Genomic DNA, 23,098 nt, shown 5'->3' with positions numbered 1-23,098 from the left:
TGCTGGCCCATGTTGTCTCCAATGCTTCCACAGTTGAGTCAAGTTGGCTGGATGTCCTTTGGGTGGTGGACCATTCTTGAACTGACACAGTTCTTGACACAAACCGGTACGCCTGGCACCCTATTCCCTCCATATGAGCTGGGCTATACAGATTACCACTTATGATGCAGAATTAATGGAGGGTGGGAAGGAGAAGAGAGAGTGAAGGACTTTGGGAGAGGAAATGGAGGTTAATCAGTTCTGCTCTCTGAAGGCAAAACTGTGGTGCCTGTGTGTGTTCCTATACAGACAGTATATATAAACTCAGCAAAAAAAGAAACATCCTCTGCATTTATTTTCAGCAAACTTAACATGTGTAAATATTTGTATGAACATAACAAGATTCAACAACTGAAACATAAACTGAACAAGTTCCAGAGACATGTGACTAACAGCAATGGAATAATGTGTCCCTGAACAAAGGGGGGGTCAAAAGTAACAGTCAGTATATGGTGTAGCCACCAGCTGCATTAAGTACTGCAGTGCATCTCCTCCTCATGGACTGCACCAGATTTGCCCGTTCTTGCTGTGAGATGTTACCTCACTCTTCCACCAAGGCACCTGCAAGTTCCCGGACATTTCTGGGGGGAAATGCCCTAGCCCTCACCCTCCGACCCAACAGGTCCCAGATGTGCTAAATGGGATTGAGATCCGGGCTCTTCGCTGGCCATGGCAGAACACTGACATTCCTGTCTTGCAGGAAATCACACACAGAACGAGCAGTATGACTGGTGGCATTGTCATGCTGGAGGGTCATGTCAGGATGAGCCTGCAGGAAGGGTACCACATGAGGGAGGAGGATGTCTTCCCTGTAACGCACAACGTTGAAATTGCCTGCAATGACAACAAGCTCAGTCCGATGATGCTTTGACACACCGCCCCAGACCATGACGGACCCTCCACATCCAAATCGATCCCGCTCCAGGCCTCGGTGTAACACTCATTCCTTCGACGATAAACGCAAATCCGACCATCACCCCTTGTGAGACGAAACTGCAACTCGTCAGTAAAGTGCACTTTTTGCCAGTCCTGTCTGGTCCAGCGACGGTGGGTTTGTGCCCATAGGCGACGTTCTGGTAGGTGATGTCTGGTGAGGACCTGCCTTACAACAGGCCTACAAGCCCTCAGTCCAGCCTCTCTCAGCCTATTGCGGACAGTCTGAGCACTGATGGAGGGATTGTGCGTTCCTGGTGTAACTCGGGCAGTTGTTGTTGCCAGCCTGTACCTGTCCCGCAGGTGTGATGTTCGGATGTACCGATCCGGTGCAGGTGTTGTTACACGTGGTCTGCCACTGCAAGGACGATTAGCTGTCCATCCCGTCTCCCTGTAGTGCTGTCGCAGGTGTCTCACAGTACGGACATTGCAATTTATTGCCCTGGCCACATCTGCAGTCCTCATGCCTCCTTGCAGCATGTCTAAGGCACATTCACGCAGATGAGCAGGGACCCTGGGCATCTTTCTTTTAGTGTTTTTCAGAGTCAGTAGACAGGCCTCTTTAGTGTCTTAAGTTTTCACAACTGTGACCTTAATTGCCTACCGTCTGTTAGCTGTTAGTGTCTTAACGACCGTTCCACATGTGCATGTTCATAAATTGTTTATGGTTCATTGAACAAGCATGGGAAACAGTGTTTAAACCCTTTACAATGAAGATCTGTGAAGTTATTTGGATTTTTATGAATTATCTTTGAAAGACAGTGTCCTGAAAAAGGGACGTTTCTTTTTTTGCTGAGTTTATGTGTTGGTTTGTGTTCTTATCATGTTCCATATCTTACTTGAGCATGGTGATTGCGATCACGTCGCTGAAGAGGAAGAGTTGTCTCCTTCTGGTCTTCATGCCTTCTGTGATCTGAACACAGGCGTCCAGGACCAGCTCCGCATTCTCACTGCTAAGACCCAGGACGAAAGGGCATTGCTCCACCGACACCCAGCACGGAGCCTCCTCCCTAAGGTAGAGAGAGTGGGGGTCAGAACTATGGAGGAACTATGTTTGTGTGCCTGCATGGTGCGTGTATTTAAGGGTCAGTTTTCGCCATATGACCACTATTCAGATCGACAGTATTTTTATGCTTTATTTAGACAGCACAGAAGTAAATGGGAATGAGGAAAGGAAGACACAGGGATTGAACCCCGATCTCCGGTGGGGAGGCACGAATGTAACAGCACTGGGTGTGTTAACACTACTGAACATGGGCTTTATACAGGTTTTCATTACTGAGAGGTTGTTGTGATGTATACTGGAAATTGTATCACATATTTCCCAATGGACAAAAATGGTTATGACGATTTCAACCAAATTTGCCCCGTTTTGTCCACTTGGTTGTTTTAGGGCCAGCAACAGATGAAACTATCGTGTATGGTAATGTATAAAAAGAACACATTTAAAAATATGCACAGCCACATCCAACAGGACAGAAGAACGTATCAAAGCAGCAAATCTGGTATGCTCCTATGGAGACTTAATTAGACACAAAGACAATGTTTCGGATAACCTGACGAAGATCCAACTTGGATCAAAAAGTTGGCTTTTGTGTGTGTCTGATTAAATCACCATGGGAGCATACCAGAGTGCAGACATTTATTTTTTCTTGAACTTAGACAGAATGAGAGGACCACTTATGCAAAACGTAGAGCAAATACATATTGAGCCAATGCAATTATCTTCATATTGGTGTAACGATGTGCGCTGAGTCGGGAAGCAAGTTCAGGGAGTGAGTGCTTTAATAAATAAATACAACACAACACAAGAAACACAAGAAACACAAGAAACACAAACAGCACACAGACAAGAAACATAAACAATAAAGCCTGGGGAAGGAACCAAAGGGAGTGACATATATAGGGAAGGTAATCAGGGAGGTGATGGAGTCCAGGTGAGTCTGATGCACGTAACGATGGTGACAGGTGTGCGCCATAACGAGCAGTCTGGTGACCTAGAGGCCAAGTACACATGACAATTGGCTTCCAGCCTGTTGCTATGACTCTCACAAGGGCATGTTGTATGAAATCTATAAAAAGGATATCAAATGCATTTAAGGACTCTGAAATGGTGTGTGGCTTTGAACGACAGTTTTCGTATTAAAGTTTGTTATTTTATATTACACATCAGATGAGGTTAGAACTCTCACCTCCCTCACACTCAAACACCCGACCTCTTCTCAGTTTCCCTCTGACCTTTAAACCTTTTTCTTGCCTCCCACAATCATTATTTAACAATAAAGACGTTGCTTGTTCTATCTCACGGAAAACAAGTAGCAATTAACATTTTACAATGTTGCTAATCTTCTTGAGAACAGAAATATATTCACTCATTACATAATGTTTTACAGTATACACTAAAACATTCAGTATCATTCCCATGCTTTGTGCATTTATGGAAAACGTATACGTTATGGCTAACTACTATTTATCTTTTATGAACATGAAGTAAATAGCATTAGAGAAATGGTTTTGAGAATTCACATTGTATTCTATGTGGAACTTATGTCTGCATGTCCCTCTTTCAATGTGTTTTTTGTACAGATATTCAAATCGATATCACAGAGGGACTCTCCGACCTACTTGGCCTTACCACAACAGTGCCTACACAACATCACTACTTAGCATACTTCAACATGATCAGTATAGGCTTAAAGATCATATTTCCATGTCTGAGATGTTCTACGTCAAAGACGCTTGTCCCACCCACTGTAGTGAAACTAGCATCCTCCGCCCCCTCACTGTAGCTTAGGGTTCACTTGCGTGTTGAACGGGTGGGAGTGTGACGTCTCTGATGAAGTTAAGTTGTCTGGTTGGAGTGGACTCCCCCACCTGTCCGTTTGTAGCCGTGGTGGTCTTGGTGTGAACTACTGTTGGGGCTAATCAAAGACTGATTTTTATTATAGACATCATTCAGTCATATGGAAAATTACATAAATGAATCCACGTGATGAAACCATATATATTGTCATAACACTATACTTTATGAAAGGGTTTATAAGTATTTTTATAAACTGTTCATTTTTTGTATAGTTTATAAATTGTTTTAAAAAACATTTGTAAAACATTGGTTGAATTTGAGATGGTATGGATGGGTAGTGTCAATGGTGTAAAGTACTTAAGTAAAAATACTTGAAATTACTACCTAAGTAGTTTTTTGGGGTATATATTTTTTGTACTTTTACTATTAATATATATTTTTACCACTTTTCTCCCCAATTGGTAGTTGTTACAGTCTTGTCCCATCGCTGCAACTCCCCTACGGACTCAGAAGAGGAGAAGGTCAGAGCCATGCATCCACTAAAACACAACCCTGCTAAGCTGCAGTGCTTCTTGACACTGCTCGCTTAACCCGGATGCCCGACGCACCAATGTGTCGGAGGAAACACCGTCCAGCTGGTGACCAAAGTCATCTTGTAGCCACCCGGCCCGCCACAAGGAGTCGCTAGAATGCGATGGGACAACGAAATCGCGGCTGGCCAAACCATTCCCTAACCCGGATGACGCTGGGCCAATTGTGCGCCGGCTCGTGGGTCTCTCGGCCACGGCCGGCTGTGACACAACCTGGGATCGAACCTGGGTCTGTAGTGATGCCTCAAGCACTGCCTTAGACCGCTGCACCACTCAGAAGGCCCTACTATTTATATTTGACAACTTTTTACATTACTTCACTACATTCCTAAAGAAAATAAATGTACTTTTTACCCCATACCCAGAAGTATTCATTACATTTTGAATGCTTAGCAGGACAGGAAAATTGACAAAATAATGCACTTTTACAAGAGAACATCCCTGGTCATCCATACTGCCGCTGTTCAGGTTGAATCACATGCGTCGTTTGTAAATTATGTCTGGTTGTTGGAGTGTGCCCCTGGCTATCTGGAAATAAAAAATAAAATAGTGGCATCTGGTTTACTTAATATAAGGAATTTTACTTTTGATACTTACATACATTTTAAACCAAATAATTTCTCAATTAGTAGTTTACTGGGTGACTTTCACTTGTCATTTTTCCACTACTGGGTAGTGTTCGATATGAGAAAAAAATAAATGGGTATAGTTGTCAAAGTACTGTATTAATGTGAGCCACATTAGATCAACCTTATATGGATTGCTTTTACTACGAATCCCTTGAACCACAGTCTGGGAAGATCACGTTATGTTCGAAGACTGACCTTGAATATGTCATGTGATGGGACAGTCAGTTATTGCTGGGGTTAGATTATTCCCCCATGTCCTGATATTTAATATGGTTCATTAACACAAAGTAAATATCACGTTTTTTTTTGGTATCTTTGCCAGTCCTCACAACCCCACACTTGTTTGTTTTCTGATTTCATTTTCCATCCCCCCTAATCTGTCTGAAGAAACAGAGTTCCCCTAGTCTTGAACATTGGGAGTGATGAGGGAGCCCAGAGTGGGTTTAGACAACAGCTGCCAGATCTGTGTCCCCAGTTACCATAGAGAGTGGGCATTGCAGCCCCCTTTACACCGACTGACGTGTCATTGGGAGGCATAGTGACACCATTCAACTAGTGGTCACAGCAGGGGAAATTTGATCTTATGTTTGTTCGTAAAGTACCAGTCAAAAGTTGACACCTACTCATTCAAGGGTTTCTTAATTTTTACTATTTTCTACATTGTAGAATGGTGAAGACATCAAAACGATTAACACATGGAATCATGTAGTAACCACAAAAAGTGTTAAACATATCAAAATGTTTTGAGATTCTTCAAAGAAGCAACCCTTTGCCTTGTTGACAGCTTTGCACACGCTTGCATTCTCTCAACCAGCTTCACCTGGAATTATTTTCCAACAGTCTTGAAGGAGTTCCCACGTATGCTGAGCACTTGTCTGCTTTTCCTTCATTCTGCGGTACAACTCATCCCAAACCATCTCAATTGGGTTGAGTGATTGTGGAGGCCAAGTCATCTGATGCAGCATTCCAACACTCCTTGGTCAAATAGCCCTTACACAGCCTGGAGGTGTGTTTTGGGTCAATGTCCTGCTGAAAACAAATGATAGTGGGACTAAGGGCAAACCAAATGGGATGGTGTATTGCTGCAAAATGCTGTGGTAGCCATGCTGGTTAAGTGTGCCTTGAATTCTAAAATCAGCAACAGCGTCACCAGCAAAGCTTCCCCAAACAATCACACCTTCTCCTCCATGCTTCACGGTGGGAACCAGACATGCTGAGATCATCCATTCACCTACTCTGCGCCTCACAAAGACACGGCGGTTGGAACCAAAAATCTCAAATTTGGACTCAGACCAAAGGACAGATTTCCACCCGTCTAATGGCCATTGCTCGTGTTTCTTGGCCCTTAGCAAGTCTCTTATTGGTGACCTTTAGTAGTGGTTTCTTTGCAGCAATTCAACCATGAAGGCCTGATTCACACAGTCTCCTCTGAACAGTTGAGGTTGAGATGTGTCGGTTACTTGAACTCAGTGAAGCATCTATTTGGGCTGCAATTTCTGAGGCTGGTAACTAATGAACTTATCCTCTGCAGCAGAGGTAACTCTGGGTCTTCCGGTCCTGTGGCGGTTCTCATGAGAACCAGTTTCATCATAGCGCTTGATGGTTTTTGCGGCTGCACTTAGGGTAATTTTCAAAGTTCTTGACATTTTCCTGATTGACTGACCTTCATGTCTTAAAGTAATGATGGACTGTCATTTCTATTTGCTTATTTGAGCTGTTCTTGCCATATGGACTTGGTCTTACACCAAATAGGGCTCTCTTCTGTATACCACCCCTACCTAGTCACAACTGACTGGCTCAAACACATTAAGAAATTCCATAAACTAACTTAAGTCGCACCTGTGATAAGAGTTTATAAGATTTAATATAAATGATTAAATAATTCTACCCGGAAACTTAACCATTTGGGATTAGAGGTTATGTAGCATGGATAAGGAGTAATTAAAAGTATTAAACATAAATCCAACTAGGTTAGACTGGGGGAGTGATGTGTGTATGCTTAAGAAAACACCTAGAAACAATTAAACTATGATTGAACCGACCCAGCTATAACTCTGGGAAGATAAGATAGAGGAAACCTGGAGTGGTGTTCCCTGTCCTATCTGGGAGGGACTGGAAGTGTCAGCTGGGTAGTGAGAAACTGTGGTGAGAATTGTAGAGAAGATAGCTCTCCTAATGTTAGTGTGTATGTGTAGGTTAGAAGTATCTTATAAAAGAAACATCTTTGTATATGAACGGCAGAGCTCTCGTGAATAAAACTGGGTTTGACTAATTGTGAGCTGGGAATTCTGTCTGTTTCATTTAAACCAGAACTTTACACACTCTGGGTTGCAGACCGATAAGGATAATTGAAATTTATGTAAATTGATCAAAATTCTATATCAACATGCTAATTGAAATGCATTCCAGGTGACTACCTCATGAAGCTGGTTGAGAGAGTGCCAGGAGTGCACAAAGCTGTCATCAAGGCAAAGGGTGGCTATTTGAAGAACCTCAAATATAAAATATATTTTGTTTTGTTTCACACTTTTTTGGTTACTACATGATTCCATGTGTTATTTCATAGTTTTAATAGCAAATAGTAAAAATAAAGAAAAACCCTTGAATCAGTAAGTGTCCAAACTTTTGACTGGTACTGTATGTCATGTACTGTATGTATGAAAGGCTGTGAAATAATGTTTAGAGTTGGAGTAAAATAATGTGTTCTTGTGTAAATGACATGTCTCTTGTAATTACGCTTTGTGCTTTGCTTTTGAAGAAATAGATCAACGGTAATGAATAAGCCAAGTCTTTTCACATGTAAATGAGGGTGGTTTAGAAGCGAAGTTCATAAATGTGTATCAAAGTGATAAAATTCAAACAAAAAGATTGCAACCAATAAGAGGTATGTCTATCCATTGAAGTTCGAAACATCTTTCTATCCTATTTCTTTTCATTGAAATCTTTTTATCCAATTTGTATCTATTGAATCTGACAAAGTGACAGCTGGCTGTGAGTGGAGGGGCTTTCTACTGCCCCCTGGGACGGGTGGTGGCAGCAGATACTACTGTGATAACAGAGTAGAGAGGAGCAGAGCAAACTCACCTGATGGAGGACCATGGCATGCTGCCCAGAGCCTTCTCAAAAGCCAGGGACGGGGCGGAACGACGCCTCTGGGCCAAACTGCGAAGGTGCTGTGAGAGAACAGAAATGCACACACTCACACATACATACATATCCCTGCCATTTCACACTTTCTCTGAGTAAGTGGATCACATAAATCACTTCAGGGTAAACGGCATAGGAATAGAATAATGGGAAAAGGTTTGATTTCATAGATACAGTAACTGCAAACTGAGTTGCTGTGACATTTTCAATCGGATTTCAGAAATCCATTATAGCCATATCTTTGTCTGTACAGGTTCATTATGACAAACTGGACCTATAATGGTCCTCCAAATGGACCTAATTTGTACAGCCATCATTCAGACCAGTGTTTCTGAAACTCGGTCCTGGGTCCCCTCTGGGTTTATGTTTTGGTTTGGCAAAGCCTGATAGACCGTTCTCTTCCAGATTGTTCTACATGAGTGCCTGAGGGAAATGGACTGACATTCTGCATGTGTACCAAATGATACCCTATTCCCTATACAGCGCACTACCTAAGGCCAGGGCCCATATATAGGCAATAGGATGCCATTTGGGACACAAGCTCTGTCCAGCCCATTTCCCCATCACGGTGGAACCAGGGCTACAGTCCCATTGTCAGGCCCACAACATTCTAGAGCAAACTGGCTCAGGCTAACAATGACAGCTTGTTCAGGCATGGGAAAACTAAAACACAGCCTCCCTAATTCACCACCCTCATCTGCTGCTCTATATTCTTTGTTAGAAACAAACGAGGGTTCGTGTTGTCAAAGTGTGACGACAATCTCGCAACATGAATGACCCCGTGCACCATTACATTTTTGCGGCAAACTTGTAAAGTCACCACACACAGAGCTTTGGAGGAGTCACATAGGGTGAAAGCTGTGTCCAAATTTACAGTAGGTAAAATGTATCTGAACTTACAAATGCTATAAGTATAGTAGGCACGATGGGTTTGTATTCTTTGGCCTACCATACTCTACAAACAGAATGGTCAAGAAAAGTCAAATTGGTTTGGATAGTCATTCTCCTGTTGTCCTACTCACCTCCCCAGTCAAACAACCACATATGGATTTCCTCATTCCATCTTGAAAAAGGCTCTTTTCCTGGAACACAACCCACCTCTCTCTAGGAGAAATTTGACTCTTCAGGCACTAGAAAAACAGCCTTATCTGCATACCAAAGCCATCACTGACATATGTTCCAATCAGAACGGTCAAAGGTGAAATAGGTATAGCCAGTTCAAATTATAAAGGCTTAGCAGATAAGAAAAGACAAACAATATTTACCGGCTTAAAGAGCCGGTAAATATTAACAATGTGCGCTGAGAGTCGGGAAGCAAGTTCAGGGAGTGTTTCAATAAAATAAACATAATACAAACCAAGAACCTCGAACAACGCACAGACATGAAACAATAACATCTGGGGAAGGAACCAAAGGGAGTGACATATATAGGGAAGGTAATCAGGGAAGTGATGGAGTCCAGGTGAGTCTGATGACGCGCAGGTGCGTGTAACGATGGTGGCAGATGTGCGCCATAAAGATCATCAAGGACAACAACCACCCGAGCCACTGCCTGTTCACCCCGCTATCATCCAGAAGGCGAGGTCAGTACAGGTGCATCAAAGCAGGGACCGAGAGACTGAAAAACAGCTTCTATCTCAAGGCCATCAGACTGTTAAACAGCCACCACTAACATCGAGTGGCTGCTGCCAACATACTGACTCAACTCCAGCTCACTTTAATAATGGAAATTGATGGAAATTAATAAAAAATGTATCACCAGCCACTTTAAACAATGCCACTTAATATAATGTATATGTATATAGTGTACTCTATATCATCTACTGCATCTTGCCATCTTTATGTAATACATGTATCACTAGCCACTTTAAACTATGCACTTTTATGTTTACATACCCTTCATTACTCATCTCAAATGTATATACTGTACTCGATACCATCTACTGCATCTTGCCTATGCCGTTCTGTACCATCACTCATTCATATATCTTTATGTACATATTCTTTATCCCTTTACACTTGTGTGTATAAGGTAGTAGTTGTGGAATTGTTAGGTTAAATTACTCGTTGGTTATTACTGCATTGTCGGAACTAGAAGCACAAGCATTTCGCTACACTCGCATTAACATCCGCTAACCATGTGTATGTGACAAATACAATTTGATTTGATCAACCCTACAAGCAATGTGGAGGGAGATTATAATACTGTTTTAAATACCTCAATGGACCATAAAGGAAATCAATCACCCTCATGCTCTTAAGGAAATCATGAATGTCATGGATATATTGGAACTACTGAATATATGAAGGGGGGGGGGGGGGGGGGCAATACTCCCGTAGAGGGTAATGCATTTGAGCCAATCGGTTGTGCTCTGATAAGGTAGGCGTGGTATTCAGAAGAGATCCCTATCTGGTAAAATACCAAGTCCATATTATGGCAAGAACAGCTCAAATAAGCAAATAGAAATGACAGTCCATCATTACTTTAAGACATGAAGGTCAGTCAATCAGGAAAATGTCAAGAACTTTGAAAGTTTCTTCAAGTGCAGTCGCAAAAATCATCAAGCGCTATGATGAAACTGGCTCTCATGATGACCGCCACAGGACAGGAAGACTCGGAGTTACATCTGCTGCAGGGGATGAGTTCATTAGAGTTACCTGCCTCAGAAATTGCAGCCCAAATAAATGCTTCACAAAGTTCAAGTAACAGACACATCTCAACATCAACTGTTCAGAGGAGACTGCGTGAATCAGGCCTTCATGGTTGAACTGCTGCAAAGAAACCACTACTAAAGGACACCAATAAGACGAAGACACTTGCTTGGGCCAAGAAACACGAGCAATGGCCATTAGACCGGTGGAAATCTGTCCTTTGATCTGAATTTTTTGTTCCAACTGCCGTGTCTTTGTGAGACGCAGAGTAGGTGAATGGATGATCTCCGCATGTGTAGTTCCCACATGAAGCATGGAGGAGGAGGTGTGATGTTGCTTTGCCTCAGCTGGCTCGTCGGGCTCCCACACCTCAGCAGGCTCATTATGCTCCCATCCCATGTCGTGCCTTTGCCGGCCCATCAGGCTCCCACGCCTCAGCCGGCTCATCAGGCTCACACACCTCAATGGGATCGTCAGGCTCCCACGCCTCAGCCGGCTCGTCGGGCTTCTACGCCTCAGCCGGCTAGTCCAGCGCCCATGCCTCGGCCGGCCCGTCAGGCTCGCCCAGGTGGGACGACGGGTGGCGCCCCTAGAGGGGGGATTACGGTCACGCCTGATCCCGCTTCCCCTCTCATCTGCACTCATTGGACTCACCTGGACTCCTTCACATTTTGACTGCCTTCCCTATATCTGTCTGTTTCATCCCTGTGTCAGCATTATTGTCGTTTTGTTTTCCCCTGTTCCTGTTCATGTTCACTCCCTGTACTTGCTTCTCATCTCCAGGATCTGTCCTCACAGATTAGATTGAGATTGTGTCACTCGCCTACACACAATACCCCATAATGTTAAAGGGGAATTATGTCTTTAGTCATGTTTACAGATTCATTGAAAATAAAAAGTTGAAATGTCTTGATTCAGTAAGTATTCAACCCCTTTGTTATGGCAAGCCTAAATAAGTTCAGGAGTAAAAATTTGCTTAACAAGTCACAAAATAAATTGCGTGGGCTCTGTTGCCAATAATAGTGTTTAACATGATTTTTGAATGACCACCTAATCATTGTACCCCACACATGCAATTATCTGTAAGGTCCCTCAGTCGAACAGTGAATTTCAATCATAGATTTAACCACAAAGACCAGGGAGGTTTTTCAATGACTCGCAAAGAAAAGCAATTATTGGTCGATGGGTAAAAAAGCAGTTACAGAGTTTAATGGCTGTGATAGGAGAAAACTGAGGATGACTCGGGCAACATTGTAGTTACTCCACAATACTAAACTAAACTACAGAGTGAAAAGAAGGAAGCCTGTGCAGAATAAAAATATTCCAAAACATGCATCTTGTTTTCAATAAGGCATTCAAGTAAAACTGCAAAATATGTGGCAAAGAAATTAACTTTATGCCCTAAGTACAAAGTGTTATGGTTAGGGCAAATCCAACACATCACTGAGTACCACTCTTCATATTTTCAAGCATGGTGATGGCTGCATCATGTTATGGGTATGTTTGTCAAAGAGTTAAGCACAGGCAAAATCCGAGAGGAAAACCTGGATCAGTCTGCTTTCCAACAGACACTGGTAGACAAATTCCCCTTTCAGCAGGACAATAACCTAAAACACAAGGCCAAATATACGCTGGAGTTGCTTACCAAGATTACATCGAATGTTTCTGAGAGGCCTAGTTACAGTTTTGACTTAAATCGGCTTGAAAATCTAAGGCAAGACTTGAAAATGGCTGTCTAGCAATGATCACAAATAACTTGACAGAGTTTTAAAAAATTAAAATAATGTGCAGATATTGTACAATCCAGAGACTTACAGAGAAAGACTGCTGTAATCGCTGCCAAGCGTGATTCTAACATGAATTGACTCATGGGTGTGAATACTTATGTAAATGAGATATTTCTGTATTTCATTTTCAATACATTTGCAAAAATGTCTAAAAACATGTTGTTTTCTCTTTGTTATTATGGGCTATTGTGTGTGGATGTGTGAGAAAACATGCATTTAATCCATTTTGAATTCGGGCTGTAACAAAACAAAATGTGGAATAAGTCAAGGGGTATGAATACTTTCTGAATGCACTGTATGTATTATATAAAGGTGAGCACAAGAGCCCAGAACGCATTACCGAATGTAGTATTGTAAATTGTGATTACTACGTTTGTTGGAAAAATAAGGCCCAATGTTCCTTTATAAAATGTAAATGTGAAGGACAGTCATTCTAGGCCTATCAAAAATTCAATATCGATGCCTGTAAAAGAAGAGGCTTTTCTAATGGCATCTTGTGAAGGACAAACCAGAAAAATAATAATAAGGACAAAGCAATGAACAAATTAAAGAAAAAGCAATGAAAAAAATGAGGACATCTACCCCTTCCAGGCTGTATCACATCTGGCCGTGATTGGTAGTCCCATAGGGCGGCACACAATTGGCCCAGCATTGTCCGGGTTTGGCCGGGGTAGACCGTAATTGTAAATAAGAATGTGTTCTTAACTGACTTGCCTAGTTAAATAAAAGTAAAATAAATTTTAAAAAATGAAAAGAATACTCTCCAAAAACGTGTCAACAAATATTTGTTGATATTTTTTAAGACATTGAACATACCTGTTCAGGCATTATTATAATCTACCCCTCCATAGAAAACAACAACAACAATGACAAAAAGGTTGTAGTATAGTTGAATAAACTATATCACGAGATTGCCTACCTGATATAAGAATGAAGACATCACTACAGTGTTCATCGTTCGAGCAAGAATGGCTTTGAACCGTGAAACCTGTATGATTATTAGTTATTATTAAAGCGAGTTAAACGAGAACCAGGACTCTTTATTTAAATCAACAACACATTTATGGCGATGACAGATGAAAGACTGTAAACATGTACGTGAAGCCTTTGTGAGAGAAGAGGAAGTGTTAGGCTTTGGGGGAAAGCCTCCTTTACCAACTAGCTACGTAGCTAGTTCTGGTCTTCAAAAAGCAAGGAAAACAGTGTCCACTCTGACAATCGTGTCCTCGCTAAAGTCTGTGGTGGACAGAGGAACAAATCCGTGAGGCAACAGCCCTGGATCACAGAGCGGGGGTTGTGGATAAAGACAAGAACACTATATGCTTGCGACCTTGTCTTTGGAAGTCCGGAGAGCTGGTTGGGGAAGACAGGGAGAGATGTGTTGGCCTCAGTCCTATACAGCTCCAAAATCGTCGGAATCGTTGTGGATGAAGTTCATATGACCTACACAATGACCTAGAACTGTACTTCGACAGTATAGAATGACACTGTGATGGATAATGTCGGAATGGAAATTATAGTGATGACACAATGATTGATTGATTGGTCGATTGATTGATTTAAAGTTTTGTATTTGTACAAACGTAATGAGTAAGAAGTGTTCGTTTGCATGAAATGTTTGCATGATAAGCCTATCAGACATTGAGTAGCCTAAATACAGTGATAGTACAGCATCATAAAGGACTGGGTAGCAGGCAGCATAAGGGCTGAAAGAGGCACTACAGAAAGTACTTTTACTGAATTAAATGGGAAACCCCACACAACATTTTCTTAGGCAAGAACTACTAGCATAGTAATCAAATATGCTTCAATATCTTTATATTGTTTCCAATTATGCATGTATTCTGAATGGGGATGGAAATAAAGAATTTATAGACTACTTTTTATCGCAGCACTCTAACAACAGTATCTTTCTGTAGGAGTCAGGGCTCAAAATGAAAACGTGCCTTTCGGGAGAGTTTCAGCAAGCTTGAAGAAATGTGTTCTTTGGTGAAAATAGATAAGATTACGATATATAAACACATAATGTTCAAAAGTGGTATCAGGCAACATTATCTGAGTGACAGAGAGAGTTAAACATGAGGAGCCATGTTGAAAAGGCATCACTTACTATAGATTATAACCCATGTTGACTGTCTATTTTACTAGGAGCTATCACCACTCATAGTTAGTGTCTTGGTATAGATTATAGCCCATGTCGACTGTCTATTTTACTAGGGGCCATCGCCACTCATAGATAGTGTCTTCAAAGTGAAACACAACGTAAAACAAAAAGCTCTAGGTCTTTTAATAATGAGGTGTTCATTTTGAGTCATTTCCCAATGCCAACAAATTATGCTGTTGGTAAAGGATGTCTTCTTAGTGCCAGCATGACCTAGTGAGAAAGAAAGAGAGAGTGAGAGAGTCAAGACTATATAGTCTGGTTAAGGAAGGGAATGTTTATGGAAACAAGGTGTTCCTCAAGTTCTGCAAGAAGTAGTGGGAAAATGTTGATTACAGGAGACAATGTCAGTTCAGTAGACCAATCACTAGGTTGCCTAAACATCAGTCTGTTACCATGATTTCTCTACGGATATCAGAAGTTGCTGTAAAAAAGATGCAGTAGTAAATAAAATTATATTTACACTTACTTTACCGGTTGTACATGCTGTTGGTCCTTTTGGCGGTAGGAGGTGGAGATAGGGTATCCACAGGAAAGTGTTGATTACCCGATTTTTGCGGCGCCGGTAGGTACTGTCGCTTGTGTTTTCAATCTGTTGACGCATTGCACGTGATGCACAATATGTAAACAATAGCCGAATGTAACCGAATGTAGACCACAGAAGCCCGTTTCCTCGCAGTTCGGTTAGGCTTGGCCATATTATGCAAGTGTTTGTCGCGCGCTAATTGCATCAGTATTGAAAATAAAAACACGAAATACAAATTATATATAGACCAGGATAGTGAAGGTCGGGTTGTTAACACTAATCTGTGGATATTGTGTCTCACATTCCTACCTGCAAAAGGACCAACCACATGGATAACCCCATAAAGTATCATTTTATTCAGCATTCTGGCTTGTAGAGGTCGTGAGAGGAAACTTTCCTGATCTAAATGCTCATATTTGCCTGACGTAGAATTCTATGCAATTCAACGTCAGGTCATCAGGTTAATCGCCAGACAGATTTGTGCAGCTAGCACAGGAATATGAGTCCCTTTTCCAAGGACTTGGACATATCAATGGATACAGTCACAAAGTTACAGTGAATGAGAAAATAGCCCCTGTAGCTCAAGGCCTGAGACGCGTTCCTTATCCAATGCTGGAAGCTGTCAATCAAGAACTGGATGCCAGATGATGATCATCAAAGAAGTGAACGAAGGAATGGACTTCCAATATTCTCTTCATTCCAAAGAAAGACACAAAAAAGTATGTTTGTGCCAAACAAAGCTGTCATACGAGAACGACACCCAGCTCCCACAGTAAACAGTACACTGAATGCAATGCGAGCGAAAGTGTTCGCAAAACTAGAAGCCCCAGAATCAAGAAACCTGACAACATTCATCACACAGAGGATGCTACAGATTCAAGAAAGTTCCTTTCGGGTTATCAAACGCACATGAGGCCTATCAGAAAGCCATGGACTTAATGCTATGTGGATTACAAGGTGTAGTTTGCTACATGGACAATGTTGTATTTGCTGAAAGCAAAAGTGAACTGGAACAGAGACTGAGGAAAGTCTTCTAAAAATTCCAAGACAACGTACTGACACTTAACAAGGAAAAATTCATCTTTAGACTAAAGCAGATTGAAATCATTCGACATATAGTCATGGCAGAAGGGATAAATCCAGACCCACAGAAAGTAGAGGCTGTAAGCAAAGCACCAAGACCAGCGAATACAGAAGAATTACGCTCATTCCTGGGGACATGGATATCTTATGAAATTCATACAAAACTACGCATACTTCCCAGAATCACTATGGAAACTGATCAGAAAAGGACAAGAGTGTGAATGGACATCCAAAACAGAGAAATGAAAAGCCCTGACTAGTGAACCATGTCTAGTGTACTTCAAACTAGATGTACCAGGCCTCCCGAGTGGCGTAGCGGTCTCAGGCACTGCTGTGCTTGAGGCGTCACTACAGATCCGGGTTCGATCCCAGGCTGTGTCGCAGCTGGCCACCGACCGGGAGACCCATGAGGTGATGTGCAATTGGCCCAGCGTCGTCCGGGTTAGGGGAGGGTTTGGCCGGGCAGGATGTCCTTGTCACATTGCGCTCTAGCGACTCCTGTGGCGGGCTGGGTGCTAACATGGTCGCCAGTTGTACAGTGTTTCCTCCAACACATTGGTGCGGCTGGCTTCCGGGTTAAGCGAGCAGTGTGTCAGGAAGCAGTGCGGCTTGATATTGTCATGTTTCAAGGCTTTGTCATGGCTCTTGAACTTTGCCTCTCCCGAGTCTGTACAGGAGTTGCAGTGATGGGAAAAGACTGTAACTACCAATTGGATATCAAGAAATCGGGATAAAAATATTTTTTTTTAATACAATTAAAAGCCTCCCGGGTGGCGCAATGGTCTAGGGCACTGCATCGCAGCGCTAGCTGTGCCACCAGAGTCTCTGGGTTCGCGCCCAGGCTCTGTCGCAGCCGGCCACGACCGGGAGGTCCGTGGGGCGACGCACAATTGGCTTCCGGGTTGGAGGCGCGCTGTGTTAAGAAGCAGTGCGGCTTGGATGGGTTGTGCTTCGGAGGACGCTTGACTTTCGACCTTCGTCTCTCCCGAGCCCGTACGGGAGTTGTAGCGATGAGACAAGATAGTAATTACTAGCGATTGGATACCACGAAAATTGGGGAGAAAAGGGGGTAAAATAAAAAAAAATAAAAAAATTATGTATGAGGAGTAGTGATTACTGACACAAGCCCAGTAGGACTTGGAGCTATATTGCTACAGGAAAATGTACAGAACAGGCCAATTTCCTACACAAGTCGTTCACTGACCCCTACAGAGAGAAGATACTCTCAGATTGAGCGAGAGGCCCTTGGATGCCTCTGGGCAGTAGAACACTTTGGAACTTTTCTAAATGGAGTCAAGTTTTGACTAAAAAACTATCACAAGCCACTGATCTTCATGGTCAATCCAGAGAAGTTGACTCTGTGTCCGACAAGAATTCAAAGACTTGAACTCAGACTACAACCATTTTTTATATAAAAAAATATTTAACCTTTATTTAACTAGGCAAGTCAGTTAAGAAGAAATTCTTATTTACAATGACGGCCTACACCAGCCAAACCCAGACAACGCTGGGCCAATTGTGCGCCACCCTATGGAACTCGCAAACACGGCCAGTTGTGATACAGCCTGGATTCAAACCAGGGTGTCTATAGTGACACTTCTAGCACTGAGATGCAGTGCCTTAGACCGCAGCGCCACTCAGGAGCCCAAAACCATACAACTACAAGTTTGAGCACATCCCGGAAAAGACAAACGTTGCAGATTCATTATCTCGACTTCCCTTACCTTAAACTGAAAAAATGGATAAGTCGACGATTATGTGCAAAGAGTGCTTTCAGTTAGCACACACGACTTACCTGCAGTGCGTATTGTAAAGAAGCAACAAAACAGGATGAAGTCTTGAAACTGTGGAAAATGTCCAAATCCATGTCATTTGTCTTTCTTTTCTAAATTACATTTGTAAACTTAACTTCACAAAAATCAAGTTGGTTCTGCAATGTTGTAAATAGCAAGGTGTGGGGAACAAAAGTTTTAAAATGTCAACTTATTTGAGAAGAAATAAGGAATTCTTTAAGAAAAGTCCAAGGACGCCAATATATATATATTTGGCCACGACTGTACTTACCATAATGTACTATTACACCTCTTACCCAGAAACTGTTGTCATACCTGACATACAGTATCTTCAAATGCAGTGTATTCAGAGATGTTAAACATCTTTTCACGCTTTAGATACCCCCTAGAGGTGGTTACGGATAATGGCAGACATTTCGTTGGACAGACTTTAAAAAAAATTGTTGACAAAGTGTGGGATCATAGCATAACCGTATTATCCTAAGAGCAATGGGGAAATCGAGTGATTCCATTGAAAGAGGAGCTACCAAAGATTCTAGTCTATTGCTCAACACCTCATCCCACTTCAGGAGAAACACCAGCCTTTCTCGTGTTTGGAAGAGACAATCGAACAAAGTTGCCAAGCATTGAGAAGATAAAGGAAAAACTAAAAGCGAAAGACAATCAAAACCACCACAAACCTACAAACAGAAAAAGAAAACAATATGCTGACAAAACAAACAGAGCCAAAGAACACAACTTCGATGTTGGAGACATTGTGCACATCGCAAGTATGGTGAATGGATAGCTGGATGCCGAGTTCCGAGAGACACGCTTAGTTGCATGTTACTGAGACACACCTAAGACAACTCATTTGAACTAGTGAGCACAGACGATGGATATAAACTCATCAGGAATGTCAAACACTTTTGGCACACTCTTTTGCAACTTGTGTTTAGCGTTCCAGAACCAGCCAATGACTCAGCCGTGGAAGTACATAACGCCATGGAACTATCAGAAGTGACTACCAGGAGTGGTAGATTTGTGAAAAAGACAGTAAGGTTTACAGACATGGTAATGTAAAAAAAAATCTAATCTAAAAAACTGAGATAAAATAAGATTTGTTTCCAAAGAGTTCCATAAATGACTGTTGAATGTTGATATAGAAGCACTGAAAATTACTATTGAAACTTTGGTTGATGTTAAAAACAAGTTGTGAAAAAAATAAAACACAGTACTTACCTGAATGTAAAAGAAAATAGTATTTAATTTGTGTAAGCTACTGAAACAGGGATATCATTTTATTGTCAAAGTTGTGGACTTTAATTCTAACAAGGGAAAGGATGTAGTATGGTTGAATAGACTATATCACGAGAAGACCTACCTGTTATAAGAATGAAGACGTGACTAGAACGTTAGAACTAATGGCTGAACTGTGAAATCTGTACGATTATTAGTTGTTATTAAAGCGAGTTCAACGAAAACCAGGACTACTACTTCAATTCAACAACACAACAAAGGTTTTAGTGGACCAACTTTATCCAGGTTAGATCTAATCACAGGAAAATAAAATCTTTCTCTGTCATTAAAAAGAATACAAATCAAAGAAAACAAAGTGTGGCATCGTGATTATCTGGCAGCCATCTTGTTTTTGACAGACTGTCCCACTTTGATTGCCTCTCCCCACAAACAGACCTCACAGAAACTGGGTTACGAGCCGACCAAGGAGAAAGAAAGAAAAATGCTGGATAGACACTCCCTATGAGGAGTTATGGGCTGGAAGTAAATGTCGAACGCTAAGACAAAGATATACAACAAAGCACCCCTCGCCGTTTTACCCTCTGGTACCCTACCCTAGAGAGGTGCCCTCTTTTCCAGCAAGGCCACATCGGAGCAGCAGACTAGCTTGCAAATTTACCCACTGACAGACCCACATTGGCCATATATAGCTACCTCGCGTGACCCACTTTCGTCAGAGAACCAGCACCCACATTCACAATCATGAAGGTGAATCAAGCTCACTTGAGTGTAGGTCACTGAACACTAAACAAGAAGACCCATTCATCCAGCCCATTGATGGGCTCTAGGCCACTGCATCGTTCATTACAGGCCCTGCACCTATATTGATTGGATAAAAGGTCAAAGGTCTCAGGTCGTCTTGTGACTCAGCTCTCTTGAATGGGCGCTCTTGTGCCTTGTGTTCTGAAAATGCCTAACACTAGTATGAGAGCAGGTCTGCCGGAGCCATGGCCCAAACATGGGTGTCGGCCCACGTAGATGGAAACAGAAAAGTCTGCGCCATTTGGGTAAAACACTCGGGTAAATCATGTGCCATCAGAGAGTTCAGGGTCATGTTCAGAGGTGAGAAAACATTTTGAAATTAAATTAAACGTGGTGCTACCTGAACTTTTTAAATCAGAAAAAATTGGTTTGTTTTCGTGACCAAAACCTGTTTTTTCTTGCCTGATGTATTGCAGGTATACACAAAACATTGCCATGCCCATCACAACAGTTCAGAAGGTGCTGTTAGAGCTAGTGTTGTGTTTGAGACCACCTAAAGCGAGACCGATTCAAGCCCAAGACTGGAGCAAATCGAGTCCGAGTCAAGACCAAGACCGGGGGGAGAGAGAGGTCTGAGATCGTTAATACCGAGAACAATTGGCATTCCAATTCATCTCAAAGGTGTTCGATGGGGTTGAGGTCAGGGCTCTGTGCAGGCCAGTCAAGTACTTCCACACTGATCTCGACAAACCATCTCTGTATGGACCTCACTTTGTGCACGGGGACATTGTCATGCTGAAACAGAAAAGGTCCTTCCCCAAACTGTTGCCACAAAGTTGGAAGCACAACATCCTCTAGAATGTCTTTGTATGCTGTAGCATTAAAATTTCCCTTCACTGGAACTAAGGGGCCTAGCTCGAACCATGAAAACCAGCCCCAGACCATTATTCCTCCTCCACCAAACTTTACAGTTGGCACTATGCATTGGGGCAGGTAGCATTCTCCTGGCATCCGTCAAACCCAGATTGGTCCGTCGGACTGCCAGATTGTGAAGCGTGATTCATCACTCCAGCCGATGCTTGGCATTGCGCATGGTGATCTTAGGCTTGGGTGTGGCTGCTCGGCCATGGAAACCCATTTCATGAAGCTACCGACGAACAGTTCTTGTGCTGACGTTGCATCTAGAAGCAGTTTGGAACTCAGTAGTGAGTGTTGCAACTGAGGACAGATGATTTTTATGCCCTACGCACTTCAGCACTCGACGGTCCCATTCTTTGAGCTTGTGTGGCCTACAACTTCATGGGCTCGCCGTTGTTGCTCCTAGACGTTTCCACTTTACAATAAAAGCACTTACAGTTGACCGGGGCAGCTCTAGCAGGGCAGAAATTTGACAAACTGACTTGTTGGAAAGGTGGCATCCTATGACGGCGCCACGTTGAAAGTCACTGAGCTCTTCTGTAAGGCCATTCTACTGCCAATGTTTGTATATGGAGATTGCATGGCTGTGTGCTCAATTTTATACACTTGTCTGAAACTTGTCTTTATACACTTTATACACTTGTCTTTATACACTTGGCTGAAATAGCCAAATCCATTAATTTACTTTAATACTTTTCTACATATAGTGTAGCATTTGATCCTGATTCAGAAAGGGAGAAATGATTCACACACCTCAGCTCTGAGGCTGAACTGAGGTGTGTGAGATCTCTTCCTCTCGACTGAGCCCAGGCACAGCATGGTGTGCGTAGAGATGTACATAAGGCCCTAATGTCACACACAGGTTAGGGTGGAGAGGTCACCCTCTCCAAATGCTTTTGCAAAGTTTATTCAAAGCTTCCAGAGTTATGTTCAGGGTGTTGCAGTGTGCGTGTGTGTGTGTTCTTGCATACATGACAAACATGAGTCATAGGTAGGTTGTTTATGAGTTTTGTCTGTGTAGACATTAGTCCATTTTCTGTTGATAATGATGCAAAAGGCTGTTGTTTGAAAATATGGTCAAATAACTTCGTCTCTGTGATGTCTTTGTCTTTCTAATTGAATGTCAAGCCAACTATGCAGGATAAATCTTTTGACAAAAATGGCGCTATTGAAAACAATGCATGTAGCCATCACATGGCAACACCAATGAAGCCATTATGATTTGACCCTTGCCATATCAATTAGAGGTCGACTGATTATGATTTTTCAACGCCGATACCGACTATTGGAGGCCCAAAAAAAGACGATACCGATTAATTGGACGATTTTTTATTTATTTATTTGTAATAATGACAATTACAACAATACTGAATGAACACTTATTTTAACTTTAATCGGCCATTCCGATTAATCGGTCGACCTCTAATATCAATACCCTATATTCAGCTGTCAGAGCAGCTCACAGATCACTGCACCTGTACATAGCTCATCTGCAAATAGCCCATCCAATCTACCTCATCCCCATACTGTATTTATTTATTTATCTTGCTCCTTTGCACCCCAGTATCTCTACTTGCACATTCATCTTCTGCACATCCTACCATTCCAGTGTTTAATTGCTATATTGTAATTACTTCGCCACCATGGCCTATTTATTGCCTTACCTCTCTTATCCTACCTCATTTGCACATGCTGTATATTTTTCTACTGTATTATTGATTGTATGTTTGTTTATTCCGTCTGTAACTCTGTGTTGTTGTATGTGTCGAATTGCTTTGCTTTATCTTGGCCAGGTCGCAGTTGCAAATGAGAACTTGTTCTCAACTAGCCTACTTGGTTAAATAAAGGTGAAATAAAAATGAAAAATATCCGCACCACTCAAAATTTAACCATGAAGGCTACAAAGACTCCTACTAAAGTTGGTTAGTACTCACGGGATGTAGTCCTAAAGCCGCAGCTTCGTCATAGCTTCCCCTCCTCATCACTGCGATCCCAAGATCTTCCAATGTCCGTGTTCTTGGAGCTTCCATGTCTCTGTCCATGTATCCCTGTCCGTG

General features: G+C 42.2%; 1 protein-coding gene and 1 long non-coding RNA gene across 2 annotated transcripts in view; both read right to left on the bottom strand.

The window, feature by feature from the left end:
• Positions 1-23,098, bottom strand: part of LOC139583195 (T-cell activation Rho GTPase-activating protein-like) — a 33,591-nt gene extending 10,493 nt beyond the window's left edge. The window contains exons 1-3 of the mRNA XM_071414026.1: positions 22,976-23,098; positions 8,079-8,167; positions 1,812-1,982 (exon numbers count right to left, since the gene is read on the bottom strand). Coding sequence (XP_071270127.1) covers positions 1,812-1,982; positions 8,079-8,167; positions 22,976-23,083 — 368 coding nt within the window. The 5' untranslated portion in view covers positions 23,084-23,098. The remainder of the gene's footprint in view (positions 1-1,811; positions 1,983-8,078; positions 8,168-22,975) is intronic.
• LOC139583196 (uncharacterized) lies at positions 3,260-4,332 on the bottom strand. The gene is made up of 2 exons (XR_011676506.1): positions 4,219-4,332; positions 3,260-3,904 (listed from the first exon to the last, which is right to left on the bottom strand). It is a non-coding gene; the product is annotated as an uncharacterized lncRNA (long non-coding RNA).

This window comes from Salvelinus alpinus, chromosome 8 (assembly GCF_045679555.1).
Source record: "Salvelinus alpinus chromosome 8, SLU_Salpinus.1, whole genome shotgun sequence".
NCBI classification, from domain to species: Eukaryota; Metazoa; Chordata; class Actinopteri; order Salmoniformes; family Salmonidae; genus Salvelinus; species Salvelinus alpinus.
Note: the sequence above shows the minus strand (reverse complement) of the source record. Positions and strands in the feature narration are given on the sequence as shown.